Source organism: Electrophorus electricus, chromosome 7 (genome assembly GCF_041902795.1).
Source record: "Electrophorus electricus isolate QZ-2024a chromosome 7, ASM4190279v1, whole genome shotgun sequence".
In the NCBI taxonomy this organism is placed as follows: domain Eukaryota; kingdom Metazoa; phylum Chordata; class Actinopteri; order Gymnotiformes; family Gymnotidae; genus Electrophorus; species Electrophorus electricus.
The window spans coordinates 24,966,636-24,986,508 of NC_137503.1; the positions used below are offsets into that span (position 1 = coordinate 24,966,636).

The 19,873-nt window shown below is 47.1% G+C and overlaps 1 protein-coding gene across 9 annotated transcripts in view; it reads right to left on the reverse strand.

Annotated features, from left to right (window-relative positions):
• Positions 1–19,873, reverse strand: part of arid1b (AT-rich interactive domain 1B) — a 43,591-nt gene that overhangs the window by 19,210 nt on the left and 4,508 nt on the right. For 5 of the 9 annotated variants that reach the window (XM_081717300.1, XM_081717298.1, XM_035524264.2 and 2 more), the window contains 4 exons: positions 16,934–17,077; positions 14,153–14,263; positions 1,762–2,005; positions 915–1,004 (listed from right to left, as the gene is read on the reverse strand). In XM_081717300.1, coding sequence (XP_081573426.1) covers positions 915–1,004; positions 1,762–2,005; positions 14,153–14,263; positions 16,934–17,077 — 589 coding nt within the window. The remainder of the gene's footprint in view (positions 1–914; positions 1,005–1,761; positions 2,006–14,152; positions 14,264–16,933; positions 17,078–19,873) is intronic. The other 4 variants (XM_081717301.1, XM_035524263.2, XM_081717299.1 and 1 more) reach the window with 1 other exon arrangement.

Sequence of the window (19,873 nt, forward strand, 5' to 3'; positions counted from 1 at the left end):
TTGCATGTGCATGCGTACCACACACACACACACACACACACACACACAGTTTGAGTTCCAACAAGTGCACACGATGCTCAAAATAATAACAAAGATGATTATTCTCTCCCAGGTACTTTAACTGTGGTTCACCTTCTGAGTAATGCTTTATTTTCCATTTGCAATTAAAAACAGGTTTTCGGAAATAGGAAAGTAAGTTGAGGCTCATTCTTGCCACTCTTCCCAAGGAAGGGTAGAGGCAGAAGCAGGTCAACCTGGCTACGCCTCTAGCTACTCATTAACAACCAGAAAATAGGTGGTTTATATTCAGCCCAGTTCAGAAACAGCTGTGCTGTGGCATGGATGGAAAGCCAACAGGCATCAGCTTACACGTTTTACACAAATGTCCCGGCTTGCCATTGTTAAAGCTCATCAGCAACAAGCTCCAACGCTACATTCACGTGCTAGCAATCTTGCTCTGGAATCAATAAGCCGGAATAACTACGGCATTCGAGCATGCGCTCGCAGCCGATAATCAGCAGCACTGCCGCCCTGGGACCCGAAGGACGCTCCGGGTGGTGCTCTGAGAACAGCACAGAACAGCGCCCGGCGTGGGAGGAGCGGAAAAGCCTCCAGCAGCAGGCAGTCCGTCAGAGGCACTGGGGCCTGCATCCTGGCGCCGGAGCACTGCTGCTCGATTGAGCCGTAACGCGCGCCGATGTGTCACCCAAATGAGCTCGTTTATCCAACGCGCCTGTGGAAAATGGCGGCGAGAGGGAGCGGGCGGCGGACAAACAGCGCGTTAAGACTCACTGTCAGGACGGATGAGAAACGTACACGGATAACCATTACGAGGCAGGGAACCACAGTCTGGTAATAAGGGTTTGCACGCATGCGTGCGCTTGTGTGCGTGCCGTGCTTCTGAGCTCACTCACCTCTCTCCTGAGACATGGGCGACTGACTGAGGGCAGAAAGGGACACCACGTCCGACACGCTCCCCGGTGTCTGCGGGGCCAGCTGTGTACCTAGACATACACCAACAAACAGAATGACAGTGCTCTGAAATGGTGCAAACATTAGCCCGAAATGAGCATAGCCAACCCAACCCGTCCTCAGGGACGTACATCTGTGGGGCTAAATCGGTCTTTCAGGAGCCATACAAAGTTTGTGTGCACGCACGTTTGCTCTCTGTAGCCCCCTCAGCACGGGTATAATGGTGGACGGCTCTCCCAGCAGGGGGGAGGCATCCGCGCGCGCACCCTGGTATAATGGTCTCCCGCAGACCTTGTTAGTGGCGTCCAGAGCAGGACGGAGGACTGGAAGCAGCAGTTCCAGCTACTCAAAGGCCATGGCAGCCAGCCTATCAGACAGCAGCGATTAACAATGCCCCCACACTGTAGGAGCATAATTGCGTTGAAGTGACACCAAACTGCTCATAGACTTTCCAAACTATTTTAATGACTGGATGTCTTGTTTGTGAACTTGGGCTCCCTCCTTTGACCCATGTCTGATGGAAGCACAAGCAAGCTCTCCCCCCCCCCCCCCCCCAAGGCCTTACGAGCTGTACAAATGCAAAGAGCGCAGCGCGAGGGCAGATGGCTACAGCTCCTTCTGCTGGTGTCGACAAAGTAGAAGTTTCCAGTAATGGAATAAAGTGGTGACTGAGGTCTGGAGCTAAATGACACATAGCAGTGCTGGACTACACTACAGGCACAATTGACAAAACCTACAGTACTAAAAGCAGAAATATTATTTTTAGTTATTTCTCAAAATTCCCTTTACCTGGTACACTAGCAGGTGATATGGGTCCAGAGCGCGACTGGCTAGAGCCTACAGGCGAGCCAACAGGAGATGGTGAAGGTCCGCTGCGCAAGTTGGAGAGGCGGGGCGAGGCGTGAGGGGAGAAAGGTGACTGGGCGGGGTTGCTCTGCTCGCCCTGGCTGCTGGTGGAGCCTGAAGCGCTGACTGCAGAGCTGAGGGCTGCTTCTGTGCCTGTGGGGAGGTCATCTATGGAGCCAGAGAGGTCCTACCACACACACACACACACACACACACACACAAAAAAGTGAGGACTGAAACCCGAGTGCCATGTTTCTGTCTGGAGGACATACTTATAAGAGACAACAGCCAAGAAGGACAAAAATGACACTGCTGCATTTCAGTCTGGCAAGGTGGCGACGTCAGCCGCTCACAAACAGCAGGAAATGGAAAACCTGAGCAGCCATTTGATGGGACTTTCATCTCAATGGAGCATGCAGCCAGGAAAGCCAAGCACTCTCACTGGAGATGCCCTGCCCAAACAAGCGCCCGTGCCAGGCTAGATATGGCCAGGGAGTTGCTTGTTTTCGTAGGCCCCTTTCCAAAGCCGTTACCCCACGGGCATTCTGACCGTATCCAAGACCACACGATTGCCAGCAGTAAATTAAACCAAGTCTCCAAATAGCCTGCTTCGTACGAACACAGCTTGAGCAGGTGGCCAACAGCGAGGTGACAGCAGCTACGGCCAATACCACTTCAATGGCCTTTTATCAAAAACCACCATCACATCCTTTACCCAGATACCATACCGTCATTTCATACTCCCACACGCATGCACGAGCACGCACGCACGCGCACGCACGCACACACAGGCACACAAGACCAGAACCGCCCCAGTGAAGCACACCGAGCATCAGAGCCATGCACGAGGCTGAACACGCGCACACACACACACACACACACACACACACACACACACACACAAAAGACCAGAACCGCCCCAGTGAAGCACACCGAGCATCAGAGCCATGCACGAGGCTGAACACGCGCACACACACACACACACACACACACACACACACACACACACACACACACACACAAAAGACCAGAACCACCCCAGTGAAGCACACCGAGCATCAGAGCCATGCACGAGGCTGAACTGGCTCTGCTGCAACAGCATATGGCGCTCTGGGAATGAGCAGTATGGAAACCTCTGACTGGTCAGGGAGGGATGACTTCATTCCTGTCCGCCTGCTGACTGAAATAAAAGGCCTGATGGTGCTGACCTAGTTATGGGGAGGAGCGGACCTTGGAGCGAGGCTCCGAGACCCGCCGCAAAGCAGCCATGCTAGAGGTCAAAGATGAGCCCACATCGCTCTTAATATTTCCACTGGTAAGTTTTCCTATGAGTTAATTTCCACTCATCTTGTATAGTAATTCTACTGTGACTTGCATGCTTTTTCTCTGTGAGTTACAGGACAGTCTCATTTCAACATAACGCACGGCTTCAACATTCGCTTCCACACTCTGGTGTGATCTCTGCCTTCTGTCTTATCCCAGGGTGGGGTTTGAGGAGCACCGTCCTCAACGGCAAACAGCTGCTAAAGCCGTAAGCTGTGAGGGCCGTCCTCTGATCTTGTGCAAGTGGAATATTCTGAAGAACTGAAATAGCACAAACTTTTAATAGTATAACTAGGAAAGTCTCTCTACTTTGTATTTTCAGTCTCTCATATGGAGAGCATTGGCCTAGCCACTTAAACCTTTAAAAAAAAAAAAAGCAGACTTTTTTGCTTGCATGATTTATGTTCATAATTATTCAGATTCGTTAACGCTTCAGGTTCCTTAATTGATGGATGTAATTATTCAGCCTCATTGGCCATTCAAGCTCTTTCTGCCACTCTAAACTAGATGGAAAGGAGGGAGGGTGCGAGGGGATGTAAATACATTAATGCAGGTTTCTTGCAGGCTGCCCTCTTAGACTAACCTGAGTTTCCTGCTATTCTGTTCTCCCCCCCTCTCTTGCTCCGCGACTGGGAGGGTAGAACGACGCAGATCCCCATGTGTTCCTCTTCGCCACTGTTCCTGGGCCCGTCTCCTCCGCACCCCTGTGGCCAATTAAAGCTCTGAAGACTAATCAGGGCTAATTGGGGAGCCAGGCATGACGGCGTATGGCAGCGAGCGAGCCTTTGTACAAAGCTTTGCCGAAGCCCAGTAGGCAGATTGCTGTGTGTTTAGGAAGCTCATACACGGCAGGACCGCATGCCACTCTCATAACGCTCTGTGGTCTTATCCAGGCTTTTTGTCAGCACAGAACTATGAGGAGTAACAACACTCAAGCCGGAGACCATTCCTGCCCTGTTAAAACCTCTGGTATGACAATTTGCACCATGCCTTCCCAGCACTAAAATGACGTGATAATGTAGACTTTCACCACAAAGAAATAAGGTGGCAAAGCCGTGCAGCAGTATGATGGGGGTGAGGACATGGCCTCTGTGCTTGCGCAGGAATCCTCTTCCCCTGCTGTGAAGCATGACAATCCAAGAGCTGGTTGCCATATTAAGTTTGACGAGAGCGAGCAAACGAGCTCCCTAGACAAAGATCGCGCTACAGCGGAGTGAGGAGAGGGATTAGACAGTCACCAGGAGGATGCAGAGGGTGAGAACGAGAACAAAAGACTGCAGTATAAAAAGATTAAGAAAATAAAATATGAAAGAATAAAAAGAACACAGATTCTAATATAAAGATCACCAAAAGCTTCTAACAGTATTCATAAGGTTTACTTCTGAAATAAAAGTGTGTGTTTAAAAGCACACAGCCTATCTAAGGCAAGGGGAAGGCAGATGGAAGAAGAAATTAAGGCCTCTCCATCTGGGCCCCCGGTGGGAGGATAGGGTTGGGAAAGTGTGTGTGGACGAAGAGTTGGAGCTCTCTCCATTTTCAGACACACAACAAAGAATACCAGGGAAGAGGAGGAGAGGCCAAAATCAGCAGCAGTAGCGTGCGTGCGTGCGAACCATAAAGCATTCTGAATGTTCAACAAACAGAAGAAACTAGTTCAGTAGTTCAGGGCAGGCTGTGCATGTGTGTGCACGCATGCGTGTGTGTATACATATATCTGTCAGGTTTATCAGGTCCTGAGCTGTCATATCTTCAGCTGTCAGCTTCAACATCATAGAACTGTGCGATAGAGCAAATACTATTGCCATGACAGCGCATTCTCTCTCTCTCTCTCTCACACACACACACACACACACACACACACACACACACACACACACACACACACACACACACACACACACACACACACACACACTTACTTTCTTTCCTATGGCTCACTGAGTATTGAACACTGATGGAAGCTATTTGTCGTAGATGATGTCACTGTTCTAGCATCTGCAGTGACAGCACATGTCCACAGAGACCCCGATGTTCTCAGCGGGAGCTCCACAAACGCTCGCACCTTATCAAGTATTCACCCGCCCTCCCGCGCACACACCTTACACTTCACACATCCACACGGGACTGCCTGGCATCATTTGAAGCAGGGCAGCTTGGTGACAGATGATGCTTGTGACAGTGCAGATCTGAGGCTGGTGTAGGAGTTGGTGGAGAGAGGCCGACTCCCTCCGAGCGCCTGCTCACACGCCGCCTTTGAGTGTGTCAGGAGGACAGCAAGCACATTCAGGAACAAAGAGAGAACAAAAATAAATAAATAAACAGACAGAGATTTCTGGGACCCGTCCAAGACTTTCATTATCTCTGATGTCAAGCATGAAAAAAGGCATCATTAAAGTGCTTTAATTGCCTCCCTTCGTTCCTATCAGCACTAATCAATGACAGTGAGAGAGAGAGAGAGAACACATGTGAGAGAGTGACAGTTTCCCATCCCCCATCTATTTCCACCCCCTTTCCTCAACCACTGGAGCTGGCATGATGCCAGCTGCTGCCATTGCTGTCTGCTGTCTTGGTAACAGTTGCTGGGAGGCGGCTGATGGGGAGCAGTGCTGATGGCCCGAGCCCTGGGATCCCCAGGAACAATCCTGTCCCGAAATCAAAGGAACAGACCACATGGCTCCTGCACAAGCATACGCTATCAGGGGACCCCAAAAAAGAAGCACGTGTTCAGACACGGCTCCAACACAGGCTCTGATCTTCATACGGCTCCGAGCTCGTCCCTGCGCTCCTCTGGAGGGGAGGTTGATGCCTAGAGGTCTGACAGGATGTCCATTTACGTTCATGTGCAGCTGGCTGTGGAGGGCAGACACAAGGTCTTAGCAGCAGTGCGTTTCCGGCGGCATTCTAAAAGTGTGCTCACTTTTGTTTTGGTATCTTGGTGATGGAAATGAGAGGAGAGAAGGGAAGATGAAAGCACTGGAAAGAACAACCGCACCACTCCATATCTGAAGCTAAATCTCACGCAAGACTTATAAATGGAAAGTCTAATCGAGTCAGTAGGTGCTTGTGAGACACACGTAATCATTTTTTTCTTATTTTATCAATGTAAGAACAAAAAGACAAAGACAGAGCTGGGTTCCATGTAATCATAGCATGCAGGCATGCATATATATCCAACCCCTGCCCACTACACTCACAAGTCTCACTTCATAACTTACTAATCTAATCTTTGCAATGGCAGACAGTTCTTCATTTCATGTCGAGGGGCACGAAAGAGGCACCTTGGGTGCCAGCCAGCGTGCAAACACCTCACTAGCTGAAGCTCCTGTTTGTTCTACCTCGGAAGGCCCCCAATTCGCTACCAGCTTCTGAGCTTCAGGTAGACAGTGGGTCACTGGCTTAAAGTTTGCATCAGGTACTTTAAGAGCCAGCGTAGTTCCCTGATACTCTCAAGGTCATCACAACTGCATGGTCAAGCCAAGCTCTGCCTTAGTCATCAATTAGCGAGCCCCGGTACAGCATGGTCTGAGGCCAGAAAGCCCCGTTACTATGATCCACTCAGTCAATTAGAGCAATGCAGCGATGTAATTAGATGAGTACAATGACGCAGGAGTACAGGGCTGCGTTGAGTTTGTGTTTGCACGCAGACAGCTCTAATGAGACGGTGTGGTCTTTATGTGACGAGAGAAAGAAAAGTGGAAGGTGAGGGGAAAAACCCACAACAGATAAAAATTTGGATGAAAAGCAAAGAGCTCCGTTCCCTGGCGCAGGCAATGACTAACACACTTGCAGCAGGGTGAGTGGAGCAAGCAGAGCTGAAGCAGTGGCTGATTTGATGAGCTGTTGATGAGAAGAGCCTAGCTCCGTGCAGAAACACACACACAGACCCTCCATCCATCACTCAGTCCCTCTGGGGCAAGGCGAGCCAATGGCATCGCTGCTCCCCATCCCCCTGACGCCCCCTGCCAACTGCTCAGCCTATCAGCTCCCTATCCTGTCTGCCTCATCAGCATCCACCCCCCACCTTCCACCCCCCTCTCATTTTCCATGCCCGTCCTAATTATGGAGAACGAGTCACAGAGCACAGAGAGAGGGAGAGGAATAAAAGGAACAGGGAAGCAAGAAGAGGGGAGAAATGAGGGATGGAGGAGAGGAGAGGCGAGGAGGGATGGAGGAGAGGAGAGCACTGACAAGATGCACGCCAGCCTCCAGGGCTGAAGAATAAACAGCACTGCTTTCAAGCACACACTCAGAGTAAATTAGAATGCAGCACAAAAGGGGTGTGTACACAATGTGTGTGTGTGAGAGTGTGAGTGAGAGCGCGCGCGAGAAAGACGGTTGGGTGTTTTTCAGCACAGCTGTGTTCTCTGTGAAGACAAGCCTCCCCCTCACCATCACCGCTTATGCACGAGGGATGGGACAGGAGCAGAGACGGAGACAGACAGAGGGAGGATGTCAGAGAGAGCTAGAGAAAGAGTGAGAGGAAGATTGGTTCGGGGGGGGGGGGGGGGGGGGGTGATGGAGGGAGACAGGAACAGCAGCCAGGACTGCAAAAAGCAGGGAGACGCGCTTGTTTCAGGAGAGGGGATCAAACCCAGCTGAGACATCTGAAACAAGTGAAAAGACAACCGTAATCCACAAAGGGAGTGAGGGTGTGGAGAGGGGTGTGCTGGCTCTCCGAACCGTCTGCCATCCTGTCCCATTCTTCCCCACATCCAGTGCGCTTCCTTTATTTAGACCTGTTCTTATGCCGCACGCTAAGGCACCGCTCGGCTTCCAGCCCTCTCTAGAGCGTGCGCGCGCACATGCACGCCCAGCAGCTTCCCTTCTCCTTCCACCCTTTTGTAAGCTAGAAACACTGTTTGTAACGCCAATATCTTCACATCTTTAACATTTCCTTTTCATGAGATGCTAAAAGAGATCTCGACGCAAGTTGCGGCTAGATGTCAACTTAAAAAAAAATATAGCCAATTCAGATGAGGGTCTCTCACACACCTGACTGCAGAGCACGAGAGAGACCAACCCGCGTCTTGCGTTTCCGCCGAACGACATGCTTTGATTTTCTACGGCTCGGTGCCTCTGGGTGTCTCGTGTTCGAAGCCTCAACAGAGCAGCGCGGGACAAGACGCTCCCGGCCTCAGCTCCGTGCGCACGCGGCTGTGATGCCACCCCACCACGACGACCACTTTTTACCCAGCAAGAGATCAAATCCAACACACCTCCAACAAGCCAACATGCAGGCGTGCAACGAAAGGACAGCCCACCACTCAGGTCTACAGTGCCGTAGACAACTGGACAAGACATCCCAGCACGCCAAAATGGCAGGCAGCAAGAGTGCAGAGGCCCCATACAAGGAAGAACAAAAGGAGGTCAGCTCAAAAACAAGACACACATGAACAGAGCGCCATTTACACTGGGACTGCATAGACCTGGGAACCATAATAACAGCTCTAATGTAATCTCTGGCCTGGGAACTAATTAGTTAACAAAAACACAGACAAGAGTAAACGAGGGATGCAAGTTTCCAGTGGCCGCATTACACACCACGTTCACCCAAAGCAGATTGTAAGACCTGTCTGAGTAACATGGTTTGATAAGAGTTTTGCTCTAATTTTGAGTCAAAATCCCCTGGCAAAAAGTAGGCCAATTATGTCATTTGATTATTATTACATATCAGAATCTGCTAATTAGAATCCAGTGAACAGAATGGGTACAGACAAAAGATTAATTGGTCATAGTGTAAATGTAGATCTGTGCTACTACCACAAAACTGACAATCAATTCATTTTACAAGGATTATAACAGAAGATGGCACACTGGGGAAGCAACACTGCCGAAACACTCAACACAAACTTCTTTTTGATCACCTCCCCAATGTCACCCGAGATTCCGTACTGCAGCCCATACAAAACCCTTTTTGATACAGTGACATTTGGAACCAGAAATTGCAGTCCACTGAGCGTAATGCTTAACGCATTAATTGCTGTGTTTCCCCCAATATAATTGATATAATTGATGCAGGATTAACTGTGCAATCCTGCAGAATAGCCAAAAGCCACCTTGTTGACTGACAAGCATGCTATTCCTATTATAAGGACATTTTAATGAATGTGGTTCTAGGTTGAACCCACACAGCCACACTGTTCAAGCAGAGCTCTTTGATGCATGGGTTGTATCCCAAGCAGAAACCAAGCGAGTTAGGGGAAAAGCTCGCCACGACTTCTTGGTTTGGGACTTTGAGCGCAGACCTGTTATAGAGTTCTTATCAGAGTAAGGTCCCGCCAAGTAGTACAACCTTATTATTCCAAAAAGACAGAGGGAGAGAACGGGAATGAAAGCCAAATGAAGCCGAGGGAATTTAACAAGGACCAGCGTGTGTTAGCTGTGTTCTCCTTCGAAAGGAACCCTTTGATGAAGTACATAGCAGCCAAGAAGAGCCATTTCAACTGCTCTTTCATACAGAACGATTTAAAAAGCCCACACTCCATGTAGGGCACAAACTGGGGAGAAAGACAACCACACCTCACACACACACGCTAACTATTCCCCCGCTATGCAAAAGAAAAGCTCTAAGCAGCAGGTAAAAAGGATAAAATGCACATCAATTCTGCATGAGCCAAAAATACTCCAGGCACCGAGAGAGGAAGGGGATAAAAAGCACACCAAAGCAGTATTTATTCCGAGTGAGCGATGACACAGCTGATTGAGGTATGAATGAAGTAAGGGTGTGCGCGTGCTTTCGTGTGTGTCTGTCCTTGCTACTCTGTTAAAACACTCACCTATTAATCTTACTAACCACTGCCTTTGGCTATCCATTCTCAAAAGAATTGATTGGCACTACGTGATACACACACACAAAAAAAAAAAAAAAAAAAAAAAAAAAAAAAAAAAATATATATATATATATATATATATATATATATATATATATTTGTTTCACATGAAACAAACAAAAAAAGTGTGTGTGTGTGTATTACACACACACACACACACACACCTTAAACGTATTTTTACCTATAACCTGCTAATTATACATTCAGTACACCATCAATAGTTTTGTAACAAGATTGCTTTTTGAGGATTTTGCTTGGTTTTTCCATGGTCTACGCATGAAGATGTGAGAATGTTAGGGGGCCTGTTTTGATGCCAGCGTGGCATCTAATTCTGGAGCCTCGTCATTGCTCTACTTACTGTAGCAATGGCAGTACACAGCCCCGTCCTGGGAATCGGCGCTTCACATCTCAGGACCATCATCTTATGCAGACATGCACTTTGCAGTCCACGTAATATGCTATCTATCTATGTATCTATCTATGTATCTATCTATGTATCTATGCATGCATGCATGCATGCATGCATGCATGTATAATATATAAAAAAAATATATATATATATATATATATAAAGAGAGATGGGATATGCATGAGGAGGGTGTTGAGCAGAGCAATGGTCCCTAAGCAGCAGACAGCATTTCTGGAGCATGACAACATATGACACCATACTGAATATGAATATATGGACACGATCACAGCCTATTCATACATGTGCAGCGAGACTCTCACATGCATAAACACTTCATTTAATCATGTGCTTATGGGAAATGAAGACAGAGGGAGAGAACAGGGGAATGAAGCTGGCTGGGAAGCATGGAACACGATGTGAGTGATGAGTCTTCAACAGGCAGACCAAAGGCCTCAACGAGTCTGAGTTTTTATTGTCTTACTCCAGGTGAGGCACCAGCTCAAAATCTTCACAGAAGACAGCTAATAATTTATAAGGGGATGCACACAAAGGTCAGCAGCACACAGCAGAAATTACCTCAAGGACACGAAAATAGGATGTAAAGCAGGATACGGACAGACGGCTAACGATAAAGATAAAGATACAGGTTTCACAACCATCCTGAATATCATCACTGTTTCAAGTATAGTGTGAAAAGATTACAAGCGGAAAAAAAAAAAGGAGAAACATCTCAGAGAACCATCAATTAACCCCATGGACTATATAGACAAATGTTTATGATTTATACAGCATTTGGCAATTTAAGGTATATATCAAATTATTTTTAACTCATGCTCCTGTTTCATCTGCTCTCTTCAAACATGGCTGTCTTACTAGATGATAAGAATACTGTATCATGATGTGTGCAATGAGTTACGCTGTCCATCCTGGAATTCATCCTACCTGATGGCTGCTATGGAGAACATGGTCTAGGCTGCGTATTACCCAACCGGCATGCGGGCAGCATGCCTGGTGATTCAGCCAGTTACGCAGTAGAGCAGATGGCCATGTACCCCCCACCCAATTCCTCCCCCCCCCCACACATGTACAGTGAGACATAGGCAGCCACAGTTTCATTCAACATGAAGCCATCATCATCTCAGAAAACCCCAGCAAAGCCCAGTGAACAGGCCACCCCACAATGCAGATGAGCGTCCAGAGAAAGACACACCAGGTGCTTGGGTCACACTGGCCGACCTTTAACTTGCTGGCATTAGGCTGATATACGAGTGCTGATAACCATGGCTCATGCACCAGAATAATCTGTCAAAATTTAGCAAACATCTGAAATGGACAACCTCTTTCCTGACCTCCACTATGACAGATAACATCCGTTAATAAATTCCATTTTCTTCAGCCAAAAGGTTTAGACAAGCAGCATCCTGACACATTTTTCACATATTGTTTCAAAAGCTGTCCATCAGAGCGATTGTGCAAGGTTCAGTGTCTCCACAGAGGCCATGCTGACACTGGAGAAAACAAGACCAACAAAACTGAACTGCCTGCTGTTCTGAGACTCACTGGATCACAGCCTCAGCAGGTCATGCTTCCTTTGGGGCCCGTCAGTAGCAACAAGGTGGATTACATTGTGTTTATGTGTGGGAGAGCAATGTTCCCTCAGAACATTCAAAAAAAAAAAAAAAACCACAACAAAAAAAACCCTCCCAACACTGGATTTTATGGGGATTCCTTAGTTAAGATAAGGACATGCATAGGCGCAGCTTGGGGCATCACACTACTCATATGATGGGCCAGGATGGGTGGTGTCAACACCCCCCCCCAGCCAAAGTTGAAATGAAACGTACACCACAGAGACAAGGAAAGTACAAAAAGCCCAGCCAGCATGGAGATGGGCTTAAGCTGGCGAGGAAAAGTTAGATGCGCGGTTGTAAAGAACTCCGTTCTTTCACAACAAACAAGCAAGCTCATTTCCATACTCACCCTGATTCACAGGAGAAACAAACATACAACAAGCATTCTTATGATAGTCTTCCACTAGAGTTCTTAGCAGTGCAAAATTTAATATTTTACCATTCATAAGGGAAAACAAACAGTTCACTGATTATAAATTCCATTAGAAGAATGATTTGATGAGACATCAATAAGAAGCCCTATGCACATCCATGAGTGGGCTGATACTCAACACATCTCCATGGCAACACTACCAGCAGCAGCCAGACTTCAAAGCCTCAGCTCAGACTTCAGAGGGAGAGCTGAGAGGAAGACTCACTGTGTTTGCATGTGTGTGTGTGTGTGTGTGTGTGTGTGTGTACACACACAGGTGACAGCCACATTAACAATACCAGCACCAGTGTTCTTCTGTTTACCAATAGAAATAGACTCACAGCTTTATCGCATTTTTAAAGTGGAAGACCAAGAGACTAAGAAGGGCTGTTCATAATTTAGAACATAACACTGATAAAACCACCTTCTAAATAATTACTGTTTAACAGTTTATGAAAGGCTGCCATATGTAAACATAATCTGCTTTCAGTAACACCTCAGGTCTGATCTGTAGTATCTTAGCTGTTGACATTATGAGTCACGAGATTCTGAATGTCAGCCACAGATAGTTAACAACACGCACACATGCTCACACAGCCTGTCTGTGTCTCTCGCTCTCTCTCTCCCTCACACACGCAGACACGCACGCACACTCTTCTATTTCACTCCTCCTACTTGGCAGGGTTCACTGGGCCAATGGGCCAGAGGGACACAAAGAGAGATTTAAAAATAGATCAGCAGGGAGAAGCCATGGTGTTGAAACAATGCTGCCTCTGCCTCTCCATGCCACGGCACCATGGATATGACACCGCAACTCGAGTTAACCCACTACCCAACCCTGGGGTGTGGATGGTTTCACTGTCCTGTGTCTCTAACATATCTCCTGGGCAGGGCGCATGACTCTCTCTGTGGGGTTACTAACTCTATATCCAAATGGCCCAAAATACAAGTGTGAAAATATCTTAAAAGCTATTTTTCTGTGTATAGTATCACTGAGGTAATTTATGGATAAATGGGTAAGTAAAATCTACAAGCTCTGCTCTCTAGAACAGAAATATAAATGCGTGTGTGCTGGATCAGATGTGATAGGCTCGGAAGGCCCGTGAGCCCACCTTGACTGACAGGCCAAGCGTCCAATGGCTGGCTGACAGCTCAGTGGAGAGCAGAGCACCAGTGGAGGAAGTGCTGCAGTGAGAGAGGAATGCGCGCGCACACACAGCCTCTCTCTTTCCCTCTCCTGCTCACACTCCATTGCATTTCCTTGGCACATTTTTGGGCGATTTCAGCACTTGTGAAAAAACACTTTCCTGGCCTTCTCAAGCCCTGCTTTGTGTTGCTTATTAGAGTGGCAGCATGGCTTTTTAACAGAAAAGGCTGTTCTTCCTGCTCCATGAGTTGAAGCTTGTGAATTTCTCAAATTCAGATTTGGGGGGGGGGGGCAGGCTCAAGTGAAGCCCTGGCACCAGGAACCATTATTTTCTTTTTGTTAGCGAGTTTCTGACCTCAAAAACAAAACACATAGCTGCTGCTTCTCTCATAACCAGCTTTAGGTCAAGAAAAATGAGAAACATGCCAGACACTGCAAAAAGAGTTACAACAAAAATACAGATGAAAAACGGTGCTAGTTTAAAAACATATGGTTACAAATGCACCTGGAAAAGAAATTAAACACACACAAAGATAAATTAACAAATACTTCTCAGAGCCCAGAAGTTCGGGCAGAACTCACCGGAAGGCTAGACGGCCGGTCTTGTTGGTTTATCCCCATCTCATCATGGTTTGGCTTCCCAGGAGTCAAAGCAGGTTGACCTCTGCTACTATACCCCTCCTGAGAAGAATCCTGCAGAGAGAGAGAGAGCCAGAGAGAAAGCCTCAAGTTTTCTTCCATGGCAAAACAACAGGACATGACTTCGCGTGTGATCAGTGACGCTTTCACAAAAATGCAGGAGCACCCCGTGACACCATCCCATAATTCAGCTGCTACGTGCTTCAAACAAGCAGAGCTGCTTGTAAGGTTGAAATGTTTAAGGGCATGTGGAAGATCTAAAGGTTGGATTCCACATGGCTGCCAGAGGTGTGAAAACACTCCTGCCTAGTCTGGTCTAGAACAGGCTGGAGATGAATCCAATGTGAGAGTTTACTTCTGCTGCGTCGTTACCTACAACCCGATGTCACACAATGCACTCCGTCGGACAAACAAATACACAGACGCTCTACAACGTACAGTCTGAGGTAGCCACGTGCTTGATTCACCAGTGTACACAAATGGCACTCTTGCGTAACCTTTCTCCATTCAAAACAGCAGCACAGGAAGGTGGAGTAGGATAGGGTGGGTGTGTAGTAGAGGGGAAAAAAATTCCATGCATGCCACAGTCTGACATTTATTTAGAAACATGCGTGTGTGTGTGTCTGGGTAGTGAAGTGCCGTGATAACTGGGTCATGGCCAGGTCACACCCACAAGACTGCTGTTTACAGTCCAGCCATGACATCATGGCTCAACAGTAATAAGAACAGATGCCTCCAGATCAACAAAAAGGCAGAGGCAGCCCAGAGAGGCAGAGACCTAGAGATGGAAGGCATCAGCAGAAAACTATGCGGCGTGAAGGTCAGGCACCACTCTCCTGGGGAACAGATGTGCCTTCTTGCTTCTCCCTTGAACAGAAGTTCCTGTGCACCCTCGGCTGCTGCAGGCCCAGCCATGACCTGCGTCTGCGGTATGGACTCAGCACACTCAGCGCCACTGAAGTGCAGTGAAGCTAAAAGCTGCTCCTGCTGAGATGTGCTTTCCTAACCTAGTCAGCTGTTCCAAGCTTTCACATCACTCCACAGGCCTGGCCATGATGGATGAGACAACTCCTTGACTTTGGTGTGTGAGAGAGAGTGCAAGAGAGTGCGAGAGAGCGAGAGAGAGAGAGAGAGATTCTGCATTGCTTAGATGTAAGGCTAAAGGAATTTTGTTCAGAAGAAGAGGCAAGCTCATTTTAATATACACAAAACTCCTGATTTAAAAGGAAGTTAAACAAGCAAATAACCCAAAACCACATGATGCAGAACTGTACAGAGAGTACAGAACAGTGTGCTGTGCCACTCTCCATAAACAATGACTGACAGCTTCAGAAAGACCACATTACAGGTCTTTAGTTTGTCATTTGTTTACTGTAGTTTTGCGATTATGGTTGGGGCAGGAGCACACTGTTTGTGCATCAAGAATTATTAGATGCGTCAAACATCACAACTCCAGAGGAAGGAAAGTAAATCACTTCCTGTCTTTCTCCACCCCCACCCCCCACAGCACTCTACAATTTACAAAATAGAGGAGAGAACAGATAAATCCTAACAATATCCTTTCTGCTGTATGCTATATCCCTAATCAGTCATAGAAGAGGCCTTGGTATTCATTTGCAGAGCTTTGCTCCAGGATCCTTGACAGATGTCCACGATCTCTCCAGCAAGAGAAGATTCTGTTTCTTCTAGGCAGTCCCGATCACGGTCACGGCGCGGCTCCACCCGGCGCCAAGCGAGAGCACGAGGTCAGGTCAGCTCGCCCGTCATTTTTCCAAAAGGCGAGGCCAGCCAGGCGATCCAAGACTCTATGCAGGTGTGCGGCTTTGATCTAAAAGCGGGCTGTTAGTCAGCACTGCTCTAGCTGTGCACGAGCCACAGCCGAGATACTGCAGGAGGGAGCAGCACTGGGAGTGGAGGGTGGCACAGGAGGAGAGTGTATTTGTCCGCCCCGTCCTTACACCATTCAAATATTCATCTATGTTTCAGATATGTAAAGTTAGCTGACACTACACAACGAAGGGCTTCCTCTTTGAATTTCCAACTGAAAAAAAAAAAAAAGATCAATTATACTAATGTTTTCTTAAGTTTGAGATTTCCTGATAAAGCCATTCATTACTCATAGGAAAATAACAAAATGAATTCCCTCCAAAATCGTCCTTTCCCTACCATCTTCTTCGGCTTTTGCACCTGCTTCTTGCCACGGACTGTCGGAGTCCAGACATTCGGGAAAAAAAAAAAAAAAAAAAAAAAAAAAAAGGAAAAAAAAAAAAAGGATTACACGCTTCCCCCTTACACACACAAACAAAAAACGCCAGCACCACAACAAAGTCATAACCAGAAGCTGAGGTGATATGACTGGCGTCATTAACATGCCCGTATCGCCCATGCACACAACCCAGAGAAATCTACTGAAGGTCAGCTTATTACTGAAGCCTTCACCAGAGCGTGTGTGTGTGCGCGCGCAGCAGAGCACAACATGCTAGTGGTGTGTAAACCAGAAGGAGCAGGCTGTACACACAGCCAACTAACTAATCCTGAGGTTCAAGCTGTGTGTGTTTGTGTTCGCTTTGGCCAGATGCAGTGTTGGCTGCAATAGTAACAGAAGAATGATTTTAGAACATGAAAAACCTGTTTTAAAAAACAACCAAAACTAGCAAATGTCTGCGCATCTCTCCCGGTGGCCAGCTGTGTAAAGGTATGGAGGTAACAGAGGCGGGGACTCACCTGCTGAGGCGGAGCACGGGGGTGGGCATAGTGGGACTGTGAGGGGCCGGTGGGTTGCGGCTGCTGCGGAGAGCTGAAGTATGGAGCCTGGCCCTGCTGGCAGTACCCACTCATGCCCTGCTGTCCATACTGCACCGGCACCTGCTGGGCGAAAGCAAAAAGACACCAGGATGATGAGACTCAGCGCAGGCACCACACAAGGGCATGGGTGATGTCGCTCCCAGCCCCTCAGCACATCTCTTGATGTGGAAGGCAGTGGTACCAATGTAGCTTATGCTGAAAGTCCATGGTCTCTGAACTGTCTCTAAAACAGGACTTTAATATATCCTGAAGTGCTGCAGCACTCCATAGTTTAGTGTATACAACGAACTGATTGCATCAGGAGCGGGAGCCGGAAAGACACTATAGTGTCGCCGCCCGAGGCCTGAGAAAACAGGTCTGACGGCAGCTTGCCTTAGCGAACGAATGAATGCGGAAGGAGCCATCTGTTGGGAACATTGCTGCCACTGCTGTCTCCTATATCAATTCATCACGAGCTGCAACACATGGGCCCACTTCCAACAAAAGAGAAAAATCAGGAGTGGTAGAACCACACCTTCAACAGGCTGCTGCCAGTATGAGGGACCGTGATGAGTCGAGTATGGGGGCAGGGGCAGAGGGGGGTTTGGGGGTGTGTGTAACTGATACTGAAATGCAGCAAGATCCGTCACCCCTCCCCCCACCCCCAAACACACACACACACACACACACACCACTGCAATCTGACTCTGTGACAGCCTTATGTAACAGGTTTACAGGGGAACAGATGCTATTTGGCACATCCCTTTGCTTCATCTGAAGTCATTTGCATTTGTCATTCAGGCCAAATACAGAACAAAAGCCAGTCACCATTATGACAGTGCACACTCAAACGCCCCTCCCCATAACCAGTGAACTCACAGCACAGATGGAGTATTAAAGGACATTTTCAGTATTTTGACCAAGATATCCTTTTTGACACCCAGTGTAATGCTGTTTTTCACCAGAGATAGTCATTTTGAGGACCCAATCTTAGGGTCCTGTCCATTTTTATTAAAAACAGCAAATAGCCCTGTTCTGCAGAAGAAGCAAAGTTGAAGCCATTTTTAAAAATCACCAGATGTGAATTTAACTGTAAACTTAATAGTGCTTAGCATTGTTGTGATTAAAATAAGGACATATGGAGAAAGCTTAGCAAAAATTCTAATGCTATACCTTAATGTTCTATTTTCTGAAACTTGACAACAAAGGCAGTCACAAAGCATGGTCAGTCATCCAGTATATGATGTAGCACACCACCCAAGTGAAGGCTCATCATACACAGAAGCATGGTACAAAAATCAGAAAAGGCTTCATGCCAAAAATGCTAAACTATGCACCCATAAGACCCCCCCCCCCCAAGGCTCAAAGGTCTGATTCTAGCCACTTGTGAGTGGCAGGAAGCCTCTTAGCTCTACAATATGGCAGTAAAAACACAAATATCAAAAAGCTGTAAGACAAATATTTTAAGCTTGGAGGGCTTAACCATAAGTCTTACAATATGATCCTAAAGTTAGTTAACTTGGTGTGCTCAGCCCAAGAGTCTGTCAGTGTCTGGAAGCCCTACAGTGAACTGCCAGTGTGGAGGTGATGCATGGTCACACAGGTCCGTAGAAGCTCGCCAGGGTGCTGTGTTTATGCCAATGCCATTGTGACATGACATGCGATTTGTTTGTTTTCAATAACAGAATAACAGATTATTTTCAGAGGATCATCACGGTTCTTGGCCATGACTGATCCTGCAAGCATGAAATCGGTAATCAGCATCACCCCCACCCATTGAACCACACATTCCCTAATATTGTCAGTGTAAATAACAGCAGAGCCCCCTTGACATCTGAATGGTTAAAATGCCCAATTTCATGTAAGTCTGGAGAAAGCTCTGTACTCAAGCTGTCTAGGCCCTCAGAAGGCAAAAAACAAAACAAAACAAAAGCAAAAAAAAAAATAAATAAAGAGTCATTACTAGCCTTTCAGGTCAGCGAGAGCGAAAATAACAGCATTACTGACACGTTACCCTCCCTCGGGTTAAAGATTACATAAAGCCTCCAGCCTGCAATGATCTAATTATGCGATGGCCACAATGAGGTGGTGGTCTTTGGTCAGTGTGTCTTTTTCCATTCTTCTACAGGCAGAGAATGTTTTCTGCCGATTTCAATCTTTCAGCCATGACCAGGGGAAATCACACTAGGCAGTCTCAATGAGACTGGCAGAATTTTATCTTATATCAGAAACCAGCAGAATGGGCACGGAAGGCAGCAGAGAATAGCCAGCATTCAGGATATAATGTTGTTCCAACAATAATACTACATTCCAATAAATATATGCAAAGTGAATAGGTTTCAGTGTTGCTAAACACAAATGCTAAGACAAATGTTTTTAGTCTGTTTCTTGGAATGGGTGAGTAAGTGACTGTGCATGTGTGAGAATAAAAATGAAAACAAAGCAAGGCTGGATTCCAGCCCTTTTGGTTAGGATTTTAATAACCAGATACAAAAAGGACATTCGGTTATTCTTTTCCACTGGGCCTATACAGTTAGATATTGTGTGTGGTACTGCATTTAGGTTTTACATATACATACATCCCATACACATACTATGTATCAGCAGCCAAGGACAATGTGTGAGCCATCTAGTCTTCAGAGCAGTGCTTCACTCCAACCAGCAGGTCAGGCTAAATATAGCAGTAGAGCAGAAGACGACTATCGAGCCCAACCTACCCAAGCCTTGCCTTCCCTAACAGAGAGGAACATTAGATCCTACTGTGCTCAGTCAACACTGTGATCCATCATGTACTACTCCCCCACAGGATCATATACCCTCTCTATAGCTCTACAAGCCCCCAGCAAAAACCAACTGTTATAACAAGTTTATTTGGTGTAA